The sequence below is a fragment of the Chamaea fasciata genome, unplaced genomic scaffold (assembly GCF_029207755.1).
Source record: "Chamaea fasciata isolate MVZ Bird 193981 ecotype frontalis unplaced genomic scaffold, bChaFas1.0.hap1 SCAF_18, whole genome shotgun sequence".
Classification (NCBI taxonomy): domain Eukaryota; kingdom Metazoa; phylum Chordata; class Aves; order Passeriformes; family Sylviidae; genus Chamaea; species Chamaea fasciata.
In genome coordinates, this window is record NW_027094103.1 from 66,646 (window position 1) to 87,579 (window position 20,934).

At 46.0% G+C, this 20,934-nt stretch overlaps 1 protein-coding gene across 4 annotated transcripts in view; it reads right to left on the reverse strand.

Annotated features, from left to right (window-relative positions):
• Positions 1–20,934, reverse strand: part of MORC2 (MORC family CW-type zinc finger 2) — a 50,982-nt gene that overhangs the window by 5,180 nt on the left and 24,868 nt on the right. For all 4 annotated transcript variants that reach the window (XR_010723345.1, XM_066199546.1, XM_066199548.1 and 1 more), the window contains 13 exons: positions 18,746–18,825; positions 13,905–13,987; positions 12,940–13,025; positions 9,909–10,049; positions 9,336–9,490; positions 9,080–9,208; positions 7,728–7,833; positions 2,526–2,658; positions 2,141–2,215; positions 1,652–2,026; positions 1,110–1,247; positions 962–1,016; positions 48–189 (listed from right to left, as the gene is read on the reverse strand). Coding sequence is in view for 3 of the 4 variants with exons in the window: in XM_066199546.1 (XP_066055643.1) it covers positions 48–189; positions 962–1,016; positions 1,110–1,247; positions 1,652–2,026; positions 2,141–2,215; positions 2,526–2,658; positions 7,728–7,833; positions 9,080–9,208; positions 9,336–9,490; positions 9,909–10,049; positions 12,940–13,025; positions 13,905–13,987; positions 18,746–18,825 (1,698 nt within the window). In the remaining variant the exon portion in view is untranslated. The remainder of the gene's footprint in view (positions 1–47; positions 190–961; positions 1,017–1,109; positions 1,248–1,651; positions 2,027–2,140; positions 2,216–2,525; positions 2,659–7,727; positions 7,834–9,079; positions 9,209–9,335; positions 9,491–9,908; positions 10,050–12,939; positions 13,026–13,904; positions 13,988–18,745; positions 18,826–20,934) is intronic.

Below are 20,934 nucleotides of genomic sequence, written 5' to 3' on the forward strand. Positions count from 1 at the left end.
CCAAAAACAAAACAAGCCTCCAAAATCCAGTAGCTTGATATAGTTACCAGCGATCCCTTGGTGTGGTGTCTGTAGGGACATAATCAAACTTCACCTTCCACCGGACTGCATGCCTGACCCTTTCCACAGCCGTGACACGGCCTGTGAACCATTCCTTGTTCACACGCACCTCCACGTGTAGCCCCTTATCTGTGAGGGGGAAGCAAAGGTGTTTGCAAACATTCAGCTGCTGGAAAGGACATTCTACAGGAGCTCTAGAGACTCAGGCACCTCAGCAGGAAGCACACCTGAACCCGTGACAATGCCCTCAAACAGTATGGACACCATCAAAACACAATGGGCACACAAGTCAGCTCCTGCTGAGAAACATGAAGATGCATGGAAATGAGCTGGCAATTCCAGATGGAAGGTTCCTCCTGTACTCCAAGCTGTTTGACATGGGCTTTACAGTCTCATGATGGTCTCTAGGACAATTTGCCATATGTCCCTAGTCGGTCATGTTCCATACAGCTCCCTGGAAGCATGCTGAAAAGATGTCCTGATCTAGCAGATGGTACAGTAACACCCTGGCTATCACCTTTCCTGGGGTGTCCCAGTCCCTCTTCTCTCACAGCAGTGCTGCAGATCTGGATACAGTCCTGAGAATTTTCCAGCTGGCATGGCTGCATGATCCACTCAGGAAGTGTGAACATGCCATCAGCTACACCCTGCAGCCCAGCCCCACCCGACAATGTGATGCAGCCGTCGATCACAGACCTTTCCATGCCACAACTGCCTCTGGTCTAACCAATGGGTTCCCAGCCAAAATGTTTCATGCAAGTTAGAGTAATCTTGGGGTTTGGAATTCAAATTTACACTATTTCTTATTTAAAAATCTCATTAATGAAATCACACGTTTAACTGGTGCAACAGTTCTTTTCTATGTCAGATATTGGTGGCAGCCCAAGGGCTCATTTCTCACCTTTCTGTGCTTTCTTCAGTTCCAACAACTCTTCCTCTCCAGCACTGTCTGTGAGCTGGGAGCAGAGAGAGTTCACGTTAGTTGCCTCCCATTGAGATTATAAACACCTGACAAATACCTTCTGCTGGAGAAATTAGTACACTCTCACCTCTACCACCACCTCATTAGAATCCTTCTCTTCTTTCACTGCCAAAAATTTTCCTCGTTTTGTCCTCTCCTTTTTGGGCTCCCCCTCCTCAGACCCATCCTCTGGGATGTTCAAGGCCCTCTTTCGAGTGCTGGACGCCTGAAGGAAGCGAATAAGCTCTAGCTATTAATTCCAGCCTGCTTCCAACCAAAACCTTCTTGCAGCCAAGTTAAAAAAAAAAAAAGCCCAATATCCACTATTTAATTTGGTAGTTAATTAGTTTTTTTGGAAGGTTTAGAGGTGCTACATTATCACGCAAATGCTCACCCCACCACTCCATGGACTTTTTTTTCCTGGGGAAACAATCTGGTCTAACAGGAAAGAGATGGGACCAGTCTTCTCCAGGGGTGTAAATGGCACCCTAATGGCACCCTAACCCAAGAGTAATGTAAAAGTCCTCTTGTCCTGTGCAGTACCCACAGTGCACATACACAAGACAAAGCAGACAGGCTTAGCAGGACAGTGGGTGAGGAGCTGAGAGATTTCAGCCCATTGATTCTTACCTGTACACATCTGCCAGAGGCAGATTTCCTTACTGCTGGAACCCTGGCAGCTTTTGAAGTGGGTGTCTCACGTGGGCTTTTGGGGCTCTGCAGGCCAGAGAGGGACTTCATGCTTGTACCTGGTTTGGCAAGAGTTTTTATAGTGCTGTTAGACTTCCCAGCTGTCACAGTGTGATGGTGTGTCCTGGACGTGCTAGGCTCCTCCTTGAAGAGCATACTGGCTAGCTTGGGAGAGCCGGTATTTGGACGGTCTGAAGAGCTCTTTTTCAGCTGACAGCAGGACTTGGAAGGAGGTGAAGATCCTGGTGGTCTGCTGGGAGCATTCTTGATTACATCAGGCAAAGGAGGAGATCGCGGGCGCTGAGTTCGGGTGTGCTGAAACAAAGGAGGGCAGAGAGAGAGAGGAAAGGTAGAAGAGTGGGAGAACTGCTGTTCAGAACAGCTAAGGAAGCACAGAAGAGTAAAAGCCTACAGCAGGATCCCATTTACCTCCCTTGAAGGCCGTGCGGTCACTTCCAGAGGAAGTTTCTTTAAGTCAGCCTGAGATCGAATTGGAGTGGTTTTCTACCAAAAAAAAAAATCAGAAAGGTCATGTTTACAAGCTGCCAGAGGTTGCCTGAACCCATCCCAGCAGTTTTCCAGGCTAAAACCAACAATCATATGGTGTGTTTTGTGTCCTTCAAGAGATATCCCTTCAGCTGTCATTCCCATTTTCCCAACAGAAAATTAAACGCAAGGTGAGATGGTAAATTTCTGTTATTACAACAGCCCCAGCCCCATGAAAGAGCATAGCTGGTTTCAGACTCAGCGGCAGCCTTTTGCACAAGGAGGTCCATCACACCTGCTCTGCTTAGCTGGAGACCTCCAGACTCACCTGCAGAGCTTCTAGCTTTTTCTGCTGCTGGCGGATTTTCTCTGTCAGTTGTTTCTGCTTTTCCTCATTTGATTTCATGTCTTTTTTTAGAGTTCCCAGTGGTACTTTCTGTTTCTGCTCTGCTGCCTCACATCTAGCATGGAGGGAATGCAAGACAGCCTCAGCAAGGACAGCAGAACCTGTATCATCTCACACAGGATTATCCCAACATCCCATTCCAAATGCAGCAGGAAAGCCACTTGCCTTTCTGCAATAGCCACAATCTCAAAAGCAGTGGTTTTCATCTTGGAAAACAGGTATGAATTAAGGATCAAAAGCACAGTTGTCAATAAAAAAGGCATTTATGCTGGGAATCACCAATTTAGAGCCCAGGAGCTACGACAGCTGGTAGCTTCTGTACTGCATCTGTATTCCAGACTTTTTCAGAAATTTTCCTTCCTATCAGGTTATTTTCTTCGTATCAGTTCTCCTTTCTACAGACTTCAGAAAGGAAAGCATAGTACCAGAAACCCATGATTAAGACGTTACCACAAGCCTTCCAAGCCTCAGATGCTTTCTGCCTTGCCACTCAAGGCCAGGCAGTGTCCTTTGCAATATCCTGTAGATATTTGCCTTTTCCATCCTGTTCAGCCTATGGCCTACAAGAGTGGTGAGTATCCTACTCTCCCAGGTCCTCTCAGGTGCAGAATACTGGAAGAGACCTTGAGAAAGAAGGAAAACAGAGGTAGGAAATACCCCTTCGAAGTGCTGGCTGAGCAGCTGGCCCTCAGGAGCACTGCCAGAGGAGGAAGAGGCGACTGAGCCCAGGCTCATCTCCTATCACCAAGCGGAGTCATGGAAAGACAGACCAGGATCAGCTCTGCTGGAGTAAGGTCACGGAAGAATGGTTTGAGCTAGCAAAGCAGCAGATAAAGCAGGAAAGCAGCCCCTTTACAACACAAGAGATCCAGCAGATCCCACTGAACTGGAGCCAAGCTGCTAACCTGCAGATGTGAGTCTTATTAGTAAAGGGAGAACCCTGCTCTCTCTGTAGAACACTCAAAGCTCCAAGAATCTGGGGAGAGATGATTTTATCAAGATCTCTATCTACCAGATACACACTGATCAGCTTTGTGAACGAGAAGAAGCACAAGCAGCACCTTCTCCATCAGTCTCTTCCCAGCTGAAGCACTGCTGGGGTGTAACCAGTGTAAGCACTGGTTACTTCCTTGGCTAAGGAAGTATGTGTCATCACTGGAAAATGACTGCCTGACTTGAAACCTGCAGTTTCCAAAGATAAAGTTGAATAAGTGGCACCATAAACAGGTGTCCCAGCACAGAAATGTGTCTTCCAGCTCATAGCAAGGCTATGAAAGCATTGCCAAGCTGTGTCTTACACAGCACAGTAAAGAACGAAAGTATCTTGAGTTCTGCAACAAGAAAAATTCAGACTACTCATGACATCCAAACCCAGAGATTTCATCACTGGCGGCAGTAAATCAGAACAGAGGAATTATCTTGGTAGTCATAATGGACGAAAACCAAGACTCTGGTGGTGCTCAAGGAGCTTTGAGACACACAATCATCTTCATCTGGTGCTTCAACCACCCATTCAAATGACATTTAGGATCCAACTGGATATCACATGGGAGAATAGAGGCAAGCAAGCCTGACACTATTTCAGAGTGTGAACCAGAGACACTGCCTTCTCTGTACCAAAGTGAGCGATGCTGGCACCTGGTGCTGACCTCAGTACAGACAGTGGCATTGGAGGGAGAGACTGCTTCCCGTAACAGAGCCTGAGAAGGGAATTCAGCTCCCATGATCTGGAAGACCATGCCACAAAGCAGTCACTGAAGTGTAGGTGGACAAACCAGAAGGGTGGGGAACAGCTCAGTGCCAACAGTGGACACTGCGCTGAGGCAGCCAAAACTACCATATGATCTCTGATGCCAGGAGACATTGCTTCATTTCCAATTTGGCTGGATGAGACCCTGCACAGACTCTCACAGTACAAAAGCTTAAGGACCCCACCCATGCGCTTCTCAAATCCTGTCATCCTTCAGACACTACAAATATCTGGAATGGTCAGGACACAGATGTGAAGGTTCCAAACTCAGCACAAGGACCAACAGTGCAGCATTTGGAACTGGCCCTAGACAAAAACCAGAGGAGTGCTGGAGCAACTTCTGCTTCATGTAAAGGACACAACTGCACTTGCTGCTGGAAAGCACATGTAAGCATATTTAATCAAAAAATGTCCTGGAGTTATTTATTCTTCCAGAGCAAGACTCCTGAGATCTCTTTTGAAGCTAAAATGACTAGAAGTTTGGCTCACCAGTGGCAATTGCCCCACCTGCCCTCTCCCAGCTTCCTTCTTGGGGGATGTAGGATGGCACAGCACACACTGCAGAGACACTCGGATTCAGTCCAAACAACACCTCAACATGTTCTCACATGAAATGCAGCCACCCACCCCCAATTTTCAAGGTATTGCAAATAAAAAATCTAAAATCTTTCATCAGTAAATCAAGTTCCTGGTAGGTGATATAATAAAGACCCCATCTGCAGACAGAAGTGCACAAATATAATGGCAGGTTAGGGGACCTGAATAACACCTTTTCATGGCTACCATCAGGCCATCCCAGGAGCTGCCATCCCAGAAGCTATCAGCTCATCTGGGGTCCATTTCCACAAGCCCAGAGGCCCAAAGGCAGCTCAGGGGATGTGAACTGGGCTTTCTGGGAATTGAGGAATGCAAATCTGTTGAGAGGGTCAGAAACCTTGTTTGGGGTCCTGCCAGGACTAGCCTATGGCCACCTCAGTCCTGGTGTCTGGTCAATGCGGGCAGCCCTTTGAAACATTTTTTGGACCAACAGGATGAAACCAAAAAAGGACTGAGATTATTTGGGAAGAACAAACATGAGAAAAATAGACTATAACAAGGGCTAGTTGTACATAAACCTTTGGCTGGTCAGTACACCTCTGTGTACTAACCTCCATGTCTCCCCCTTTCTAAGGTGAGGGCCTCTGTTCTGCATGCACACCTGTTTACTGGAGTGCAAGTGCTAGCAGATGTAGTAGGACCACTGGTCACAGTACCTGCGTGCCTCTAGCTGCTGTGACTGAATGAACATGAGCCATAGAATGTCAGGCCAGAGGAGCCAACCAGGAGGCTACCTGGGAGCAGACAAGGGGATGTCTGAAGGTGACTCACAGAAGTTGATTACTGGAGGCACAGGTGAGTTCTGCCCAGCTGACGGAGATGGGTATAGGGATGGAGGCAGATCTCTGGGTGTCTCAAGGCAGAAAGCACCTGGGAAGAGCAAGGATCCCAATCCAATCAAGACAGAGAGATGCCCACTGTGAGACACTGGGAGGTCTGTAGTGTGTGTGTGCTATGTGTAACCACAGAAGGAGGTCTGTATACCTCACCCCTGGGACTGCAGGCCTCAGGGCCTGTCTATCCCAATGTAAGTAACCAGAGGAACAAGATCTGGAGGCTAGGTATAGACATGACTATTTCCACTAGTGGGCCTTCATCCTGACAAGCCAAGATGGAAAAGGATGAAACTGCTAGAGCAGTTTCACTGTGGGAGTGCTGCACATGCCCACCTGTGCTATCTGGGGGGCCAGATGCGTGTACATACACTGTCTGTCTGTGTTTGTGTGTGTCTACAAGCAACATCTTCTGGGCCTTGCTACTGCTTCCACCTGAAGGGTTGGGGATGTGGCAGCCCGTTCTTAGGTTCCAGGCTCAGCCCTGCCCCAGCATTTTGTCCACGAACATCTTCAGCACTGCCACATTCCTCAGAGCTCTACAGCAGGAGCTCTACATACACATGGAGCAAACAGGGAAGTCAGCACAGGTATTCTTCCACTGGGAGGTACCAAAAGGAAAAAGCCAGGAAGTCGATACTTTGAAATAGCATCAATATTCTGTAAAATTTTTGGCCATAGATGTTAAATTTTTTATTCCAATCAAAAGTTACTGCCTGGATTCATCCCCTTTGTCTTTAAGCCCTGAGCCAAGGGATCTGAGTTACAGTGGAGCAGCTTCCCTTCCTTACACAGTACAGACAAGAACTGGCTTCCTGCAGTGTTGCTCTCCACAGAGAAGTAGCCTAGAGCAATCATTTTCCTCAATCAAATAAATGACTAGATTCTACCTACGTTTTGTAACTGTAACACACATCACTGGAAAGTGAACCATTGTGCTGCTCCCTCAAGCAGGCAAAATGTCCCTCCTGGGCTCACCCCAACCAAGTGGAATTCCTGCAACTTGGTGTCTGATGGGTGGGAGCAGTAAGAGCAATAAAGACAACTGCAAGGCTCCCCTGAACTCACCTAACTCCCAGCCTGCACCATGACAGTTCTCCAACTATCATCTATTTTGCCCATGGCAAAATTAACATAATCTAAACCTACAATAGTATTTCTGATGCCAGTGCAGAAAAACCATCGAGGATCCAAATTTCACCATATCACTGGTTGACAGGCTCAGTGAGGCAGTTCTGGGGTGTATCTGGTTCCACCCTTCTCAGGCAGGGCCACTGAGCACCAGGAACCCAGGACCACATCCTGAGTATCTTCAAGGATGGAGACTGCACAATCTCCCTAAGCAACCTGGGCCAGGATTTGGTCACCCTCGCAGCAAAAAAGTGTTTCTGATATGCAGAGGAACACTCCAGCATTCCGGTTTGTGCCCATGGTGTCTGGTCCTGCCACTGGGCACCACTGGGAAGAGCCAGGCTCTGTCCTCTTTGTAGCCTGCTTTTAGATGTTTGTATACATTGATGAGAATGCCTTGAGCTTGCTCAGCTCTGGGATGGACAGCACACACCAGTGCTGGGGCTGTCCTCCCCAAGGACAGGATTTTGCATTCTCCTTGTTGAATGTCAGGATACTTTTCTGCTGGCCCATTTCTCCCATCTGCAGCTCCCTCTGGATGGATCTGTGGCTGCCTGATTTGTCACCTGCTCCTCCCAGTTTGGTGTCACCTGTCAGTTGTTGAGGATGTCCTCTGCAATTCGCACATCAAAAACGCCTACCCAGCATTCAGCTCCCTACACAATTGCCACTCCTGCCTTTTCACAGACTGTGAGCACAACCTAAAAGGTACAGAATCCCTCCAAATGTTTTCAAAGAACAGACAACCAGAAAAAAAGCTCCAAATGTGCGGAATAAGGCATCCTGCAGAAAAGTCTTAATATTGATTCTTACCTGTCGTGTTCAGGATCAGGGTTCATGGAGCACACCCAGCTGTCAGGGTAGTTCTTCTCCACTGAGCTCAGCTGGAATGGGAGAGTCCGCCACTTCAGACAGACATCTGTCAGATAGACGCTTTGCAAGTCAGAAATACACAGCCTGAGCACATAATTGTTTTCCCATAGCCCATTTAATGCCCAAGGACCACACCAAAGTGTATCCAACAATAGTAAGACTAGCAGCCAAAAAAAAAGTGAGACAGTCACAGAATATATAGAGTGAATTCTTTCTTCGTGTTCACAAAATGCTTGAATGAAACCCTCGAAGACAACCCTAACAAGAAATGCAACGAAACCTGGCATCAACCAACAACAGAGGACCTCACACTCCTGCTGCAACATACACACTGAATTGAACAGCCAGTCCTGACATCACAGCTCAGCTCAGCAGTCAGACTGTCTCTTAATGATAGCAAAGTAACACAAATCAGTGACTTACCCACTAAAAAAAAAATCTATTAAATTTTTCATGAACCAGGAACACAAATTTGTATTCCAGAGTATTGCTGGCCTACCAGAAAACCAACAGCTTCACAAAATCAAGTTCTGCCAAGAAAATCCAAATGTCCTTAAATCAGGCTCTGGAAGGATATCAACAAGGGAAGACAAGAAAAAGGAGAGTAAAGCCTCTCCTCCTTCAGAAGAACCTTGAAAAGACTGAGACAACCATCAAGGCAGAAGAGCCTAACAAATAATTCCACAAGAATGGCCTTAAATTCCTTCCTACAATCACATCCTTAAGTCTTGGGGACAATATAAGGAAGTTCGGTGTCCCTCTTCCAGGTGACAAAGTGATGGTGGTAAGCTTCCCATCACCCCAAGAAGGGCTAAGCCAGAGCTGTTTAGAGGTGAAAAGAAGAGAACTTGGGTTAAATTCCAAGATAAGTGTAAAAGGTTCCCTCTGTGCTGACACAGTGCAGGCCAGTGCATCAGGGTATAAATTACTTGGCCACTTCCCATTGCCTGTGAGGATGTTTCAGATCTTACTCTGGTGCTGGGATGAGTGCCTTTGATGAGTTCCAGTTCATATGACATTTCTAAGCCTGCTCTCAACACTGCTACTGGCCATACCTGCCCTGCTCTGTCAGGGCACCTAAAGATCAGTTAGTGAACTGTGCAGGAAATGAGCCTTACGCCAAGATGACAAAGAGTACCACTGAGTGCAGACAAAGGCAAACTGCAGAGGAGACAGGCCCTAGGAACGGATTGTGACAGGCCATCCCAAATCTCCTATACATGTAACTGCCCCCATCTGCAGCCAGGAGTGTCCCCACCTTCCCCAGAGAGAAGCAGCTGGATCAGACGCACCGCACTGAATCGTAGTGGGGATCTCCATGGCCCTCCTGCGCTTGTAACGCAGTTCACTAGATGGAGGCTGGTTCCAGTTTGCTGATAAATAACCAAATTCATCCCAGAACTTGATGATACCTCTCTGGGCTGGAAAACAAACCACATCCTGCTCAATAAGGAGCCATTACCACAAGATCATCATCTGCATTTTCGGCTGCCCTCCAGCCACCCAAATTTCTCCTTCCAGACCCTAGTAATCGTGAAGCTTCATTACCTATTGCAACATCCTTCCAATACTGAGCCAGATGCTCTCCCATGGCCTTCAGCAAGTGTCGATACTCCTTGGCATCAGCAAAGTCTTGTTTATTATGGGTTGGCTCCAGAACCAAATAGGGCACATCCACCACGCCTACCACTCCTCCACATGCCCTGGAAGAGGGACACAAGAGTTGCAAACATTAAACTGACAGGCTGGCAACCTGAACCATCACACAAAATGTAAGATGGGCTCAAATATTTGTATTTGGTGTTAGGACCTATTTTTCATGTCTTTAGAATGAGGCACTATTACTACCAGCACTCATCGGCACCAAAAGCCAAGCACCTCATACGCTGAAGGGATGACTAAAACTTGTGTAGAGAACTCTTTATCAAGAAACTAGGGAAATATTAGGCAGTATCAAATTCATTTATTTGTCAGAATGCAAACTGAAGGCTGATAAAATGAGCAAGCCTCAGGCTCATGAAGAATGATTAATGCAGAACATGGTTATTGAACAGCCTAAGTCAGATGTAGATATGTGCTAGGCTTAAGCAAAAAGATGGCAGAAAAATCTGCAGGACTCACATGCCACCCTCCAGCTGTGGGCCCACCTTCTCATACATCTTGATCAGACGACTGCAGTTATAAATGAACATGCCGTCCAGTTCGCGTTGCTCAATGTTCACCCCAAAGATAAAACTCAACTCCTTGGGTTCCTTCAGCGCCCTGTAGGAGACAAAAGAGAGTCTGAAGAGATGCTGAAAATAAAGCATATTATTGGCTGGTGTTAGAGAGAGGCAAGTCTAGTACCCTTGAGCATTAAATTAATCCTGTAAACTGCTACTCCTGAAAAAAATAAAACTTTTGTTGAAAGAGCATTACAACCAAATATGAACAAAATACAATAACTTCGCAATACAGATACTAATTTAGGCTGGACACATAATTTAATTCTTCATTTGAATATGTTTTCTTCTTCAGAATGGATTCTGATTTTTACTTCAGTTTATATTCTATGAACTAGTTTTATAAGAGCACTGTTGCATCCAGATTGGTCCCTTCCCATGCTATTTTGGTTTGTATTTTCCAGCTATATATCCCTCTCTAGATAAAGCATGGAAATTCAGATTTCGATACAAAACTACAGTCTTGATATTTTGATTCTAGAAAGTTCTTCTAATTCCAAATTTCACAAGACTGCTCCTTAAGTTGGAAAGCTGGAGGATACAACACAGGGTCCAAGCAGAGCTTTTTATTCTGGAATGCCAGGATATCAATTTGCATGATTTCTCTCTTATCTATGCAGCAGATGACTCCAACAAAAGAAGAGAAGTTGGCCTCGAGGACATTTGTGAGCCCATAGGGACTTCTAAATCTGAATCTTTGGTTACCAGGAATTCTATCTCCATCAAGGCAAAAAACCTTGAGATTTTGATCTCTTTGTGCTACAAATGAAACAAAATCCTTGTGTCTCACAAACAGAAGTCCTGCTCTTCAACATACTAAATTAATCAGGTTCCACAGCTTCCCTGATATCCATGCTGAGGATTTTTCATAAGAAGGAGTCGCAGCTTCAAGATGAAGGTATCCCTCAAGTGTGAGGTCCAAACCAGTAACTACTGCAAGGAAGAGACTATACAATTGTCCTGCCTACCCCTCTCAATTTTGACCACCCGCCCCCATCAAGTCCTTTGCAGTTATGTACTCTGTCTTAATGAGGAATTTAACTTCTGCTTAAATGGTTAGCTGAAGATAGTGGAATTCTTCAAAATATTCTGTTGACTGTCTACTAATATCAAGTACTAGGAAGACCTGAGCCATGCACACATGAACCCTACACAATGAGTCTGAGTCTGTCTTAACGGTGAAACATTGCAAAATAAATCCCAAAAATAAATAAAATTCATATTCTTTTTTTGTTTAGGGCCATCCTCCCTCACACAGATGCAACGGTACCCTGTGACACACCTTCATTTAAAACAGGTGACTGTAGTACATTCCTAGGAAAACACCTGAAATAGCAGCTTTCAGTAATTTTAAATCTAAACCTTTGCCAAGAGGGGTTTTGAATACTGCCAACCGCAGAGCTGGAGTGTGACCCTTTGGTCTCAGCTCACTGAGGTAGACAACATGATTGAAGAACATGAGGCAAGTGTGGCAAAACACCCATATCAGGGAGTCACTTCCTTTTTCTAACTTCTGGAGAAGAATGTAGAGCCTCATACTTCGGGTAATAGCATGTACTCACCTACAAAACAAAAAGGACATCTCCTCATTTTTATCAGAGAGGACAGGAAGTAAAATTATCATCCAAATCATGGAAAAACAAAGTGGGGGGTCAAAAGCCAGGGATTTCATTACTAGAAATTTAGTACCTGTCCTATCGTCTGAATTCAGATCCAACTTGATCTTACGCAGCCTCTGGAAACCAGAAAGCACTTCTTTCATTGCACCCAGCAACAGGGAAAGAGCAGAAAACTATCCTAGGACATCCTCAGTAACTCAAGAATTTTCCAAAAGACAGCAGGTATTGGTTAGTACAGAAGCTATCCTATTATACACATCTTTCAAGATTTTTTTCGGTCTTCTGAATGAAGTACAATGCTGTAGAAAAGCATGATCCTCTGAACTGCTTCTGATCACCAGTGATGAATGCAGGGACACAGGGAAAGCCATGTACCTGCCCAGAGCATTTTTTTCGCTGGTCAGTTTAGTAACAGGAACACGTATTTTGCCCATGGGCAGGAAGGGCAGAAAACTATCCACAAAATTTTTCATTGCACACTACTGTCACCAAACTGAAGAATTAAAGAACAAGGTGTAGATGGAAAACTGTGGAAGCTGAAGGAAACAGCTTCTCTCACAAGCTTCTGTATCATTCAGATCCTAGCTCTAGCACTTTAAACTAAAGCTGCATTTATTTATTTCTTCTTAGCATCTTAAGATGCATTAGATCTACCTGGCAACAAGTCTGGGATAGTTCTGACCTAGGCAGCCACGTAAATGAGCATGCACACAGATAGGTGGGAATGGAGATGTGCTGTATCCAAATCCCCAACTTCCTCAGATTCAGCATTTGTTTTAAGAGCATTTGTTTCTGGTTTTCACTTCATTTGAGAAATGCAAAACAAATGTATATGAAATATTCCTGTGAGTACATCAAAAATCAAAGTTAATTGCCATTAGAGCTAAGCCAGAAGAATGCCTTGGGACTTCACTGCACTGACTACACCAAAACTCAGCCTGTTTTTAGAAAACATCCTTAAAATTCCTGAAGCTGTTTCATTGCAACTTGCAAACATTTGTTCATCAGTCTGAATCTTATCTGCAGGTGAAAAAGCCTAAGAGTGAAAAAACCTGATGTGAAAACCAGGTAAACATCTACAGCAAACAATCCAATACAGAGACGCACATGTCTTTCAGCAAGTAAGAGGGGAATAGCATAGGTAACCAGAATAGTGTCCCAGCTGCTTAGTTTAACAGCCCAGGCATGTAAGATGCCCATGGATATTTAAGCTTTGAGCTGAACCAAACACACACGCAAAGCAGGAGAGATTCATGAGCACCTGGAGCAAACAGCCAAGGTACTCCAGAGTTTGGAAGCCCCTGCACTCACCGCTGCTTTGCATCCTTAATCCTTTTCTTGACATCAGCCTCCCGCCGCATGGTGATGGCCGAGTTCTGGACCTGACGCAGTGTCACCTGCAAACAGGCATTGTCAAAGTCAAGATGGGAAATTCATAAAGTTCACTCAGTTTGTGATTTTCTGCTCTTTCAGGAAGAGCTGAGAAATGTTTTAAATGTAAAGAAGTCACAACTGGTAGTTGTGACAACCAGTGTGACTCCACCTGGAGGGCACACTTATGCTAGGTTGTTTAAGCAGCTACGCAGTTGCTTGGAGAAAAAACGTCTATATGTAAAAATGGGATTAAGGAAATTGAAACCAGTGGCAATGGAACACAAGGAAAGATCCAGGGCACTTGGATACTGTTGTTTCCATGAGGTACCAATAGGAAGCTCAGTGATTTTAAACTGGTGTTACTTGCTGACCTTCCTGGTGTCCCTGCCAGCCCTCCTCCCAACTCCTGGCACCAGGGCTCAGCCTTGCCCCTCTCAAAGCCACAGTACCACTGGAAGGAAGCAAAGAGGCCCTTTCCAAAAGCCCCTGCCCAAATGCCTCAGAGACAGCTGCAGAGGCAGCAGGGAACAGCCAAAAAGCCCATAGCTCTAGTTCTGTTCCCCGGGCCACTTCCACAGAAGCTATCAGCAAACAGCACCTGGAGTCTGGAGGTCACCTTCCCAAGCAGGATATATCAGGGGTGTAGGCAGGGGAATGCCAGCACATTTCTCACTTGGGCCGGATACCATGTGAAGATGGTGAAACACATACAGTGGTGATGAGGCCATGGAGATGCCTAAATGCTGCTGGAAGTTCACTGCTGACTGGAGCCACCACCTGCTTAGCCAGCATACAGCATGCTGCCATGGGGTGCTGCCCAGTCAGCATCACTCCACTGCCAGTGCTCTGAACCATCCCTTGGTGCCCAAAACACAACACGCTGCCAAAAGCACAAGGCTCACCCTGGACTCCCGCGTGAGATCCCCTCCGAGGCGTAGCTCGAGGGCACGGGCTTTGCTCTCCGCCTCACGAGCCTTCTCTTCCGCTGAAACATACAGGGACAAGGATGATATCAGCGAATTGGTACAGACAGACATTATCAGGCATTCACCCAAGGAGAGCAATTCCAGAGGGCCTTTGCTGAAGTGTACAAGGGTACAAAGAACACAAAAATGTACAAAAATCAAACCTTGTGTAAGAGCATCCAACTGACACGGCATCTTAAACATGCTCAGAGGTCACAGTCAACAGTGGCACAATAGCAGAGATAAACTGTGCAAAAGCACGTTTGAAGGAAGGAGTTGTGAGAAAATCAACAAGGAATTGGAAAGTATAAAGATGCCCATGGCGTTGCCTGCTCTGCCTGGTAATGTGATTCAGAGAAAGATTCTCACAAAACCAGGACTAAGTTCAGGCTTGAAAAGGAGTTCCAAAGAGGTAATTTTCTTGCAGACATTAAAGGAAAGGACTACTCTCAGAAACGCTTTTATCTCTGATAATTGCCAATTTTTGCCTGGAAAAAAGACAAATCTGTGCCACACATTAAATAGGACTCAGCATTTGGAAAACTTACCCTGCGTGTGATCCTTGCATGCAAGAAACTTACCACCTAAAAGGAAATCAATCCCCTTTTTGCCTCTCTCCTAGGCGAACAGGAATGCTGACGATAGGCACATAGCACCCCTGTACCACTAAAGACTCATTCAGTAAACCTCATTTTCTGCAAGGAGAATGGACTGAGAGCAGTCCTGAGTAGAAGAACTTGGAGGTGCTTGTGGGTGAGAGCTGGCAGTGCTCCAGCTGTTTGCACTGACTCCCAGGAACTCCCCATGACCTGGGCTGATCCCACAGCATGGCCAGCCGGGGAAGGGGTTGTGCCCCACCCAGGTGAGACCCCACTTGCAGAGCTGCCTCTAGCCCTGGGGCCCAGCACAAGAAAGACCTGGAGTTGCTGGAGTGAGTCCAGAGGAGACCATGGAGATGCTCCAAGGGCTGGAGCCCCTCTGCTCTCAACACAGCCTGGGAGAGCTGGGGGTGTTCAGCCCAAAGAAGGCTTCAGGGAGAAGCCTCTTCAGTTAGACAAAATAAGCTTTAATATCCCTTCCAATCTAAGTCATCCTGTGATTCTGTAATTTGGCAATACAACGGGTGCATGCTGAGGGATGGCGTAGCTCACACCAAGGCAAACAATACCTGCACCCCCACATCTGGGGACGCAGCAGCTTGGTTAGAGCATGCCCAGAAGCCATGTCCCTCCCTGCCCTCCTCATAGGGAGATAAACTGTGGCTGTGAGACACTCTGAACAAGGAAACATACCAGTGGAGGAGTGACCATGCCTAAGATTTACACAGGACAAGGTAAGGAAGAAGATGACATGATAGCAGTTGGCACCTAGGGATTACCAAAAGATCTCCAAAAAGCAGCACTCGGTTGCCAGCCAGAAGAAAACTGGAGTCTGTAGCCAGTCAGTTCCTTTAGACCATTGTGAAGTCCCTTTTCCTTTTTACACAGTGTCCAATTGGGAGTTTTTTTCAACTCATTCCCACAGCAGCATGCTCTGGGGTTCACAGTTGCTTACCAAGGACTGTGCTGTGTAACTAGCTGTCACCCAGAGACAGCTTGACTAAATCAAGCCAACAGGAAGCTGAAGGCTGCTTAAAGCACTTGGTCCACTTCAACCAGGGCTTGTAGGGAAGTTGCTGGTGGACTAAACATATTTGTGGCTAGTGGAAAGAACACAGTGGTAACCCAGAAGGGCACGGGTCAAACCTAACGCAGTGATAACCGACAGGGACCAATGCATTTACAGGGCTAGGGCCCCAAGGCATAAAGATGTGTGTCCTGCGACTGTCAGCCTGCAGCAGCCGGAATGCATATACACATCCTCCCAGGAGACAAGCATAGTGTACCCATGGCACTGCCAAGCAGGTCACTGAACACACCGAAAAAACCTGAAATAATACTTAGGGCAGCACAGAGCTGTTAGCTTCCAGTACTTGACACCTCCGTGACTCTTCATCTCTTACACTTGTTTGCTTTCCGAACTTCAGAAGGGGATTTCCAGAAGCGAGGCAACGGCAATGCCAAGGTGCCTCAGTGCAGTACTCAGTCTCAGTTCAGAAGAACACAGAAAGCAGGTGATGGTCTTTCACAGCCACCTTGCCCAGGAACAGTACTTTTTTCCTAGGTCCACCCACTCACCTAAGGGATGTGAAAACTACAGCTAATTGCATGAGGCAGGAAGTTATTTCTTGGGGAATGAAAAGTGGCTTTTCCTCATCTTAAATATATATATGTCTTCATTCCTGAGCCATGGCTCTTTTTAGATATGCCAAAGCCATGTCACCAATAGTCACTTCTCCCCATACATCTTCCCCCTCCAGCTATTTTTTGGTTATCCTGTTTTGATTCCACAAGCTCATAAGCTACTTCCAGAGATTCAGCAATCTCTCAGTCTGACTGCTTCCAACACATTCCTTGCAGGCAGGTATCTCTGGTATTCTGGAACTGCTTTTTGTTCAGCTGAGACCCACCATTTCTCACAAGGCACTCCTGGGTTTAAAAGAGCAAACTGCAAATCATTCCTGGGTGAGAATCCCTCTGGAGTACTGGCGACCATGAGAAATTAATAATTTCTACCAGCAGGAGAACAAGAAAGCTTGGTGGTACAGATCAAATCTATTTTCCTACAAGCAAAGCAATGAGATGTATGCCCCTGAGGATAATGCTCCAAGCATGTTTTAGTCCTGGAGGCTCCATGTGACCCAATCTTGAAGTAACAGTCTGAGGTCAGCTGGGAGTTTTCACCAGTGTCCTAAGCCCTTTGCTCAGCACCCTCTTTTCCCCAGAGGCACCAGGCCCATTCTGTGATCCCTGTGCTTCCTGAAGTACTGGGTTGGTTTGGTGATCACCGCACACCAGAAGCACTGGGTCAGTTCACAGAATCACTGAATCAATTAGGTTGGAAAAGACCTCTGAGATCATGGAGTCCAACCTGTGACCAACACCACTACATCACCACACATCCAGTCCTTCCTTAAACATCTTCAGGGATGATGACTCCACCACCTTCCTGGGCAGTCCATTCCAGTGTCTAATGACCCCTTCTGTGAAGAAATTAATCCTAATGTCCAACTTAAACCTCTCCAGGTGCACCTTCAGTCTATGTCTTCTCATCCTGTGACTGGGAGCAGAGGCAAGACTGGCTACAGTCTCCTTTCAGGTAGTTTTACCTGAGCCTCCTTCTCCACCACCCCAGCTCTCCTCAGAGGACATGCACTCCAGACCCTTCACCAGCTCTGTTGCCTTTCTCAGGACTCACTCATAACACCTCAATGTCCTTCTTTAAATGAGGGGCCCAGAACTAGACACAGTACTTTAGGTGTGGCCTCAACAGCGCTGAGTACCAGGTCAGGGTGGGGGGAGGGGGAAGAATCACTTCACTGGTCCTACTGGCCACACTATTTCTCGCACAGGTCAGGATGCCATTGCCCTTCTTGGCCACCTGGGCACACTGCAGGTTCAGTGACCTCTGCACACCCAAAGACACCAGGCTGGTTTGGTGATGGCAACATGTGACATTTTAGTGCCAATGGGACCTGTTCTCAGCACTGCGACAACAATGGGCACCATTTTTCAGTGCCAGACACTAAACTCCACTTTTAAGTGTCATGAAAGCCTCATCGACTGCTTCAGGGAAGAAGCCTCTCTAAATCCTGCTCTTTGCATCTTCTTGCAAAGCAACGGGAATGTGCGCTAAGACCAGCCCTGGCTATAGGACTCAATCTAAAAATAAATTTCCCTATGAGGATTGAGGCACACAATAAAATCTTCTTAAGCTTCATTTTACCAAGTCTATCTTGCCAGGCTGTACTTCCTAAAGGAGGAACAGGGAACATGACAATTCACACCATTTCACTCTGCTGCTTTTCTCTGGGGCACAGTCACAGTCACACTGTCCTCTGTGACGCTGTTCAGGCTGAATGTAGCATCATCCCTTGTGCATCTGACCTGCAGCCACACATAGACATGCCTAAAGCAGCTCTGACACAGGGACAGAGGTCACGTGCCTACAATGCCTGATTTATGCAGCTGATTTATGAAACCTACCAGAATAAACAGGTCACATAAAAATCACTTACAACTTCCAAGATTCTTCCTTCACTACAGCATTTTTCCATCAAGGGTTAGGGAAGGACGCTGCTTTGTATGTTAAATTTCTGGAGATTTAATGCAGTTATAATACAGTTTAATGCTGTATTTATATGCTTGTGTGATTTCTATATGCTGAATATCCATTAAAAACTGAGTTTTCCATGAGGATTACAGGACTTAACAGGAAAGGAAGATTAGATGGACAAAAGGTATGCCTGGAAGGGTTAAAACCAAACAAACCAAGGCTCCCTTGTACACCCAGACCAATCCCTTTACATTTAAGTGACAGAATAAAAATCTACTTTTTTAATTGCCTGAACAGGAAAGGCACAGAAAGAAAACACAACCAAAAGCTCAAAATATGTTAAAGGTGAGAGAAGAACTGCAGGGTGACAGGGCTCAGCCAGGCTTCTGCTGGAATGGGGGCAAACTGCTGGGACTCCAAGGGTTATCCTGTACATCTGCTACTCAGATGAAATGGTCTCTGGGAACAATGGACATTCCTTCCATTGCATGAATGTAAGTCTGTGTCATCTGCAGTTGCTGCAATAATTTAGTTTCTGAGCAATCCCAATGATCCCAGAGGCAAGCAAACCCAGGTCACAGCAATCAAGGGTTTGAGGGCACACGCATACCCTGACAACTCACCTATCCTCGCCACGTGCTCTGCTTTCTTCACTTCTTGCTCTGCACGGGTCTTGAAACGGTTTGAAGTGTATTTGTACATCCTGTGATGATCAAAATTTATTAATCAGCAAACTCAGCAGTAAGCTCAAACCAAAATTTCATCGCTGCATGAGAGAACAAGGTCCCCGCATGCTACTCCCCAACAGATTGAATAAATGGAAGAGGTTTACATATCATGAACTGGGCGTTTTTGGATGAAGCTAGGCAAAATCTTTTTAAGTCAGAGATGATTTAGTGGTAGCTGCAACCACAATATCCTCTCTTTTTCTGCATTAACCTGTGGGGGTGAAATATATCCATATTCTTGTAGCAAATCTCAAGACTTAGAGAGACGATTTCTTCACAAATAGAAAGGAGGAGTGAATATATATGGAATGCTTCTCAAAACCGTCCCACCACAGTAAATAACCTTTCCTGTGAACAGCTGTCCACAGGTGCAGTCTGACAGGTCCATCTCAAAGCAGAGGAACAATTAGACCAGAACTTCAAGTTTCAGGACACTTCTGTGTGCTTCACATCTAACTCACAACATTGTAAATTGTGCTGGAGATGGAGCAGCTTGTTTCACCTTCCCTGCACAACATGCTAAAAACAGATCCAAATTCACTGACTGCTGCAGAGTGAGAGATGGGTGTTTGTGAGGCAGAAGCTCATGGATGTGTATCACCTCCAAGTACATATTGAGGAAAGATGATACCTAGGACAAGCAGAGCCTGCAGGAACTCAGATCACCTTAAGAGACGAGGTTTTGAATATACCAAGAGGAGAATCCCATCCCAAATGGATGGGATAAACTTTTCCAGTATTTAGCTAAAGCAAAAGCCACTAGAAATGCTGCTTTTGCAGAGAGGCAAAAACACATGGGAATGTGACACTTGACTGACCAACTAATTGGAATCACACTTAGATCCTAATGAGAGACAAAATTTCCCCCAAAAGGCAGATAAACTGTCAGGATTCGTGAGAAACAACCTTGTACTGATGAAAAGTTTTGTTTAGGTTTGTTTCTGTGGGTGAGCACACACGGATGTCGGTACTGAAATCAGACATAGTCTCACCAACAGGAAGCCCTTGCTCCCAAATCTGGAAAATTAATACCACAAGCACAGTTCCCAGAAATACATTCTGTTAAACTCATTTTCTGCTATTTATAAGGATTTCCTCCCTGGGGAAAAAGCAGGCAGGTGCTAAGACTTCCAGAAATCACAGCTGGTGATTTCATCATGTCAGGATCTACAGAGTCAGGATTTTGGTGGCACCATCTCTAACCTAAGCAAGGTCGATGAAAGCTTTATGGGGCCAGGAGACAGCAGACTCTGAAAAGACAGACTGCTTTCAATATGTTGGCATAGCTACATTACTTCACCCACATCTGCCTAACTTTGAAGCAGAAAATAAAAAGACAGAGAAGCAGAGTGAAGTTGAATTATCCTCCCATGCCCAGCTCAGAGGGCAGGGCAGCACTTGGGGGGACTGTAGAGACAGCACTCCTTTGTACTGCAGGCAACTGTGGGGTGTCCTAGATGACAGCACTATGAGCCATCACCAGCTTCAAGACACTCATTCCAACTGCCTTGAGTGTCCTCGGGGAGGCACATGCCTTGCATGTGGCCTGGCTATTTCTACCTCCACAGCCCATATTGCTAAACAAGCTCCAACAGGTACTGGGGAAGAGAAGAGATGGAAGCAATCCTTCAGGAGACACAGGCCATTCCCAGCGAAGCTGAGAAAGTGGTAACACAACTGCAAATGCTGGTGAAGGATCTGCACAAAACCAGCCCACCCCTGCCACCAGGATGTTATCAGCTGCAGAAAGGTGAGGAGAAGCCTCTCCCACAGAAACAGGGGTGGTGATGAACAGAAAACAAGTGTCCTGCTCAGAAGGTGCACTGTTATTCCTGAAAAATACTGCAAGAGCTGCAAAATCTTTTTTTCAGTAAAGGCACTTACATCCCCTAAATCCACAGTGGATTTCCATTCATGGTCCACTAACACCAACACTGGAATCTGTAGACAAGCCACTCTCCAGGCTTTTCCTTCAGAGATAAAGGCAACCTGACTGACAGCAGTAGGGAGCGCCCTCTAAAAGAAAAGAGCCCTTCAGATGTCCCACACAAGCACACCAGCTACTCAGGCTGTAAGGCAGCAGC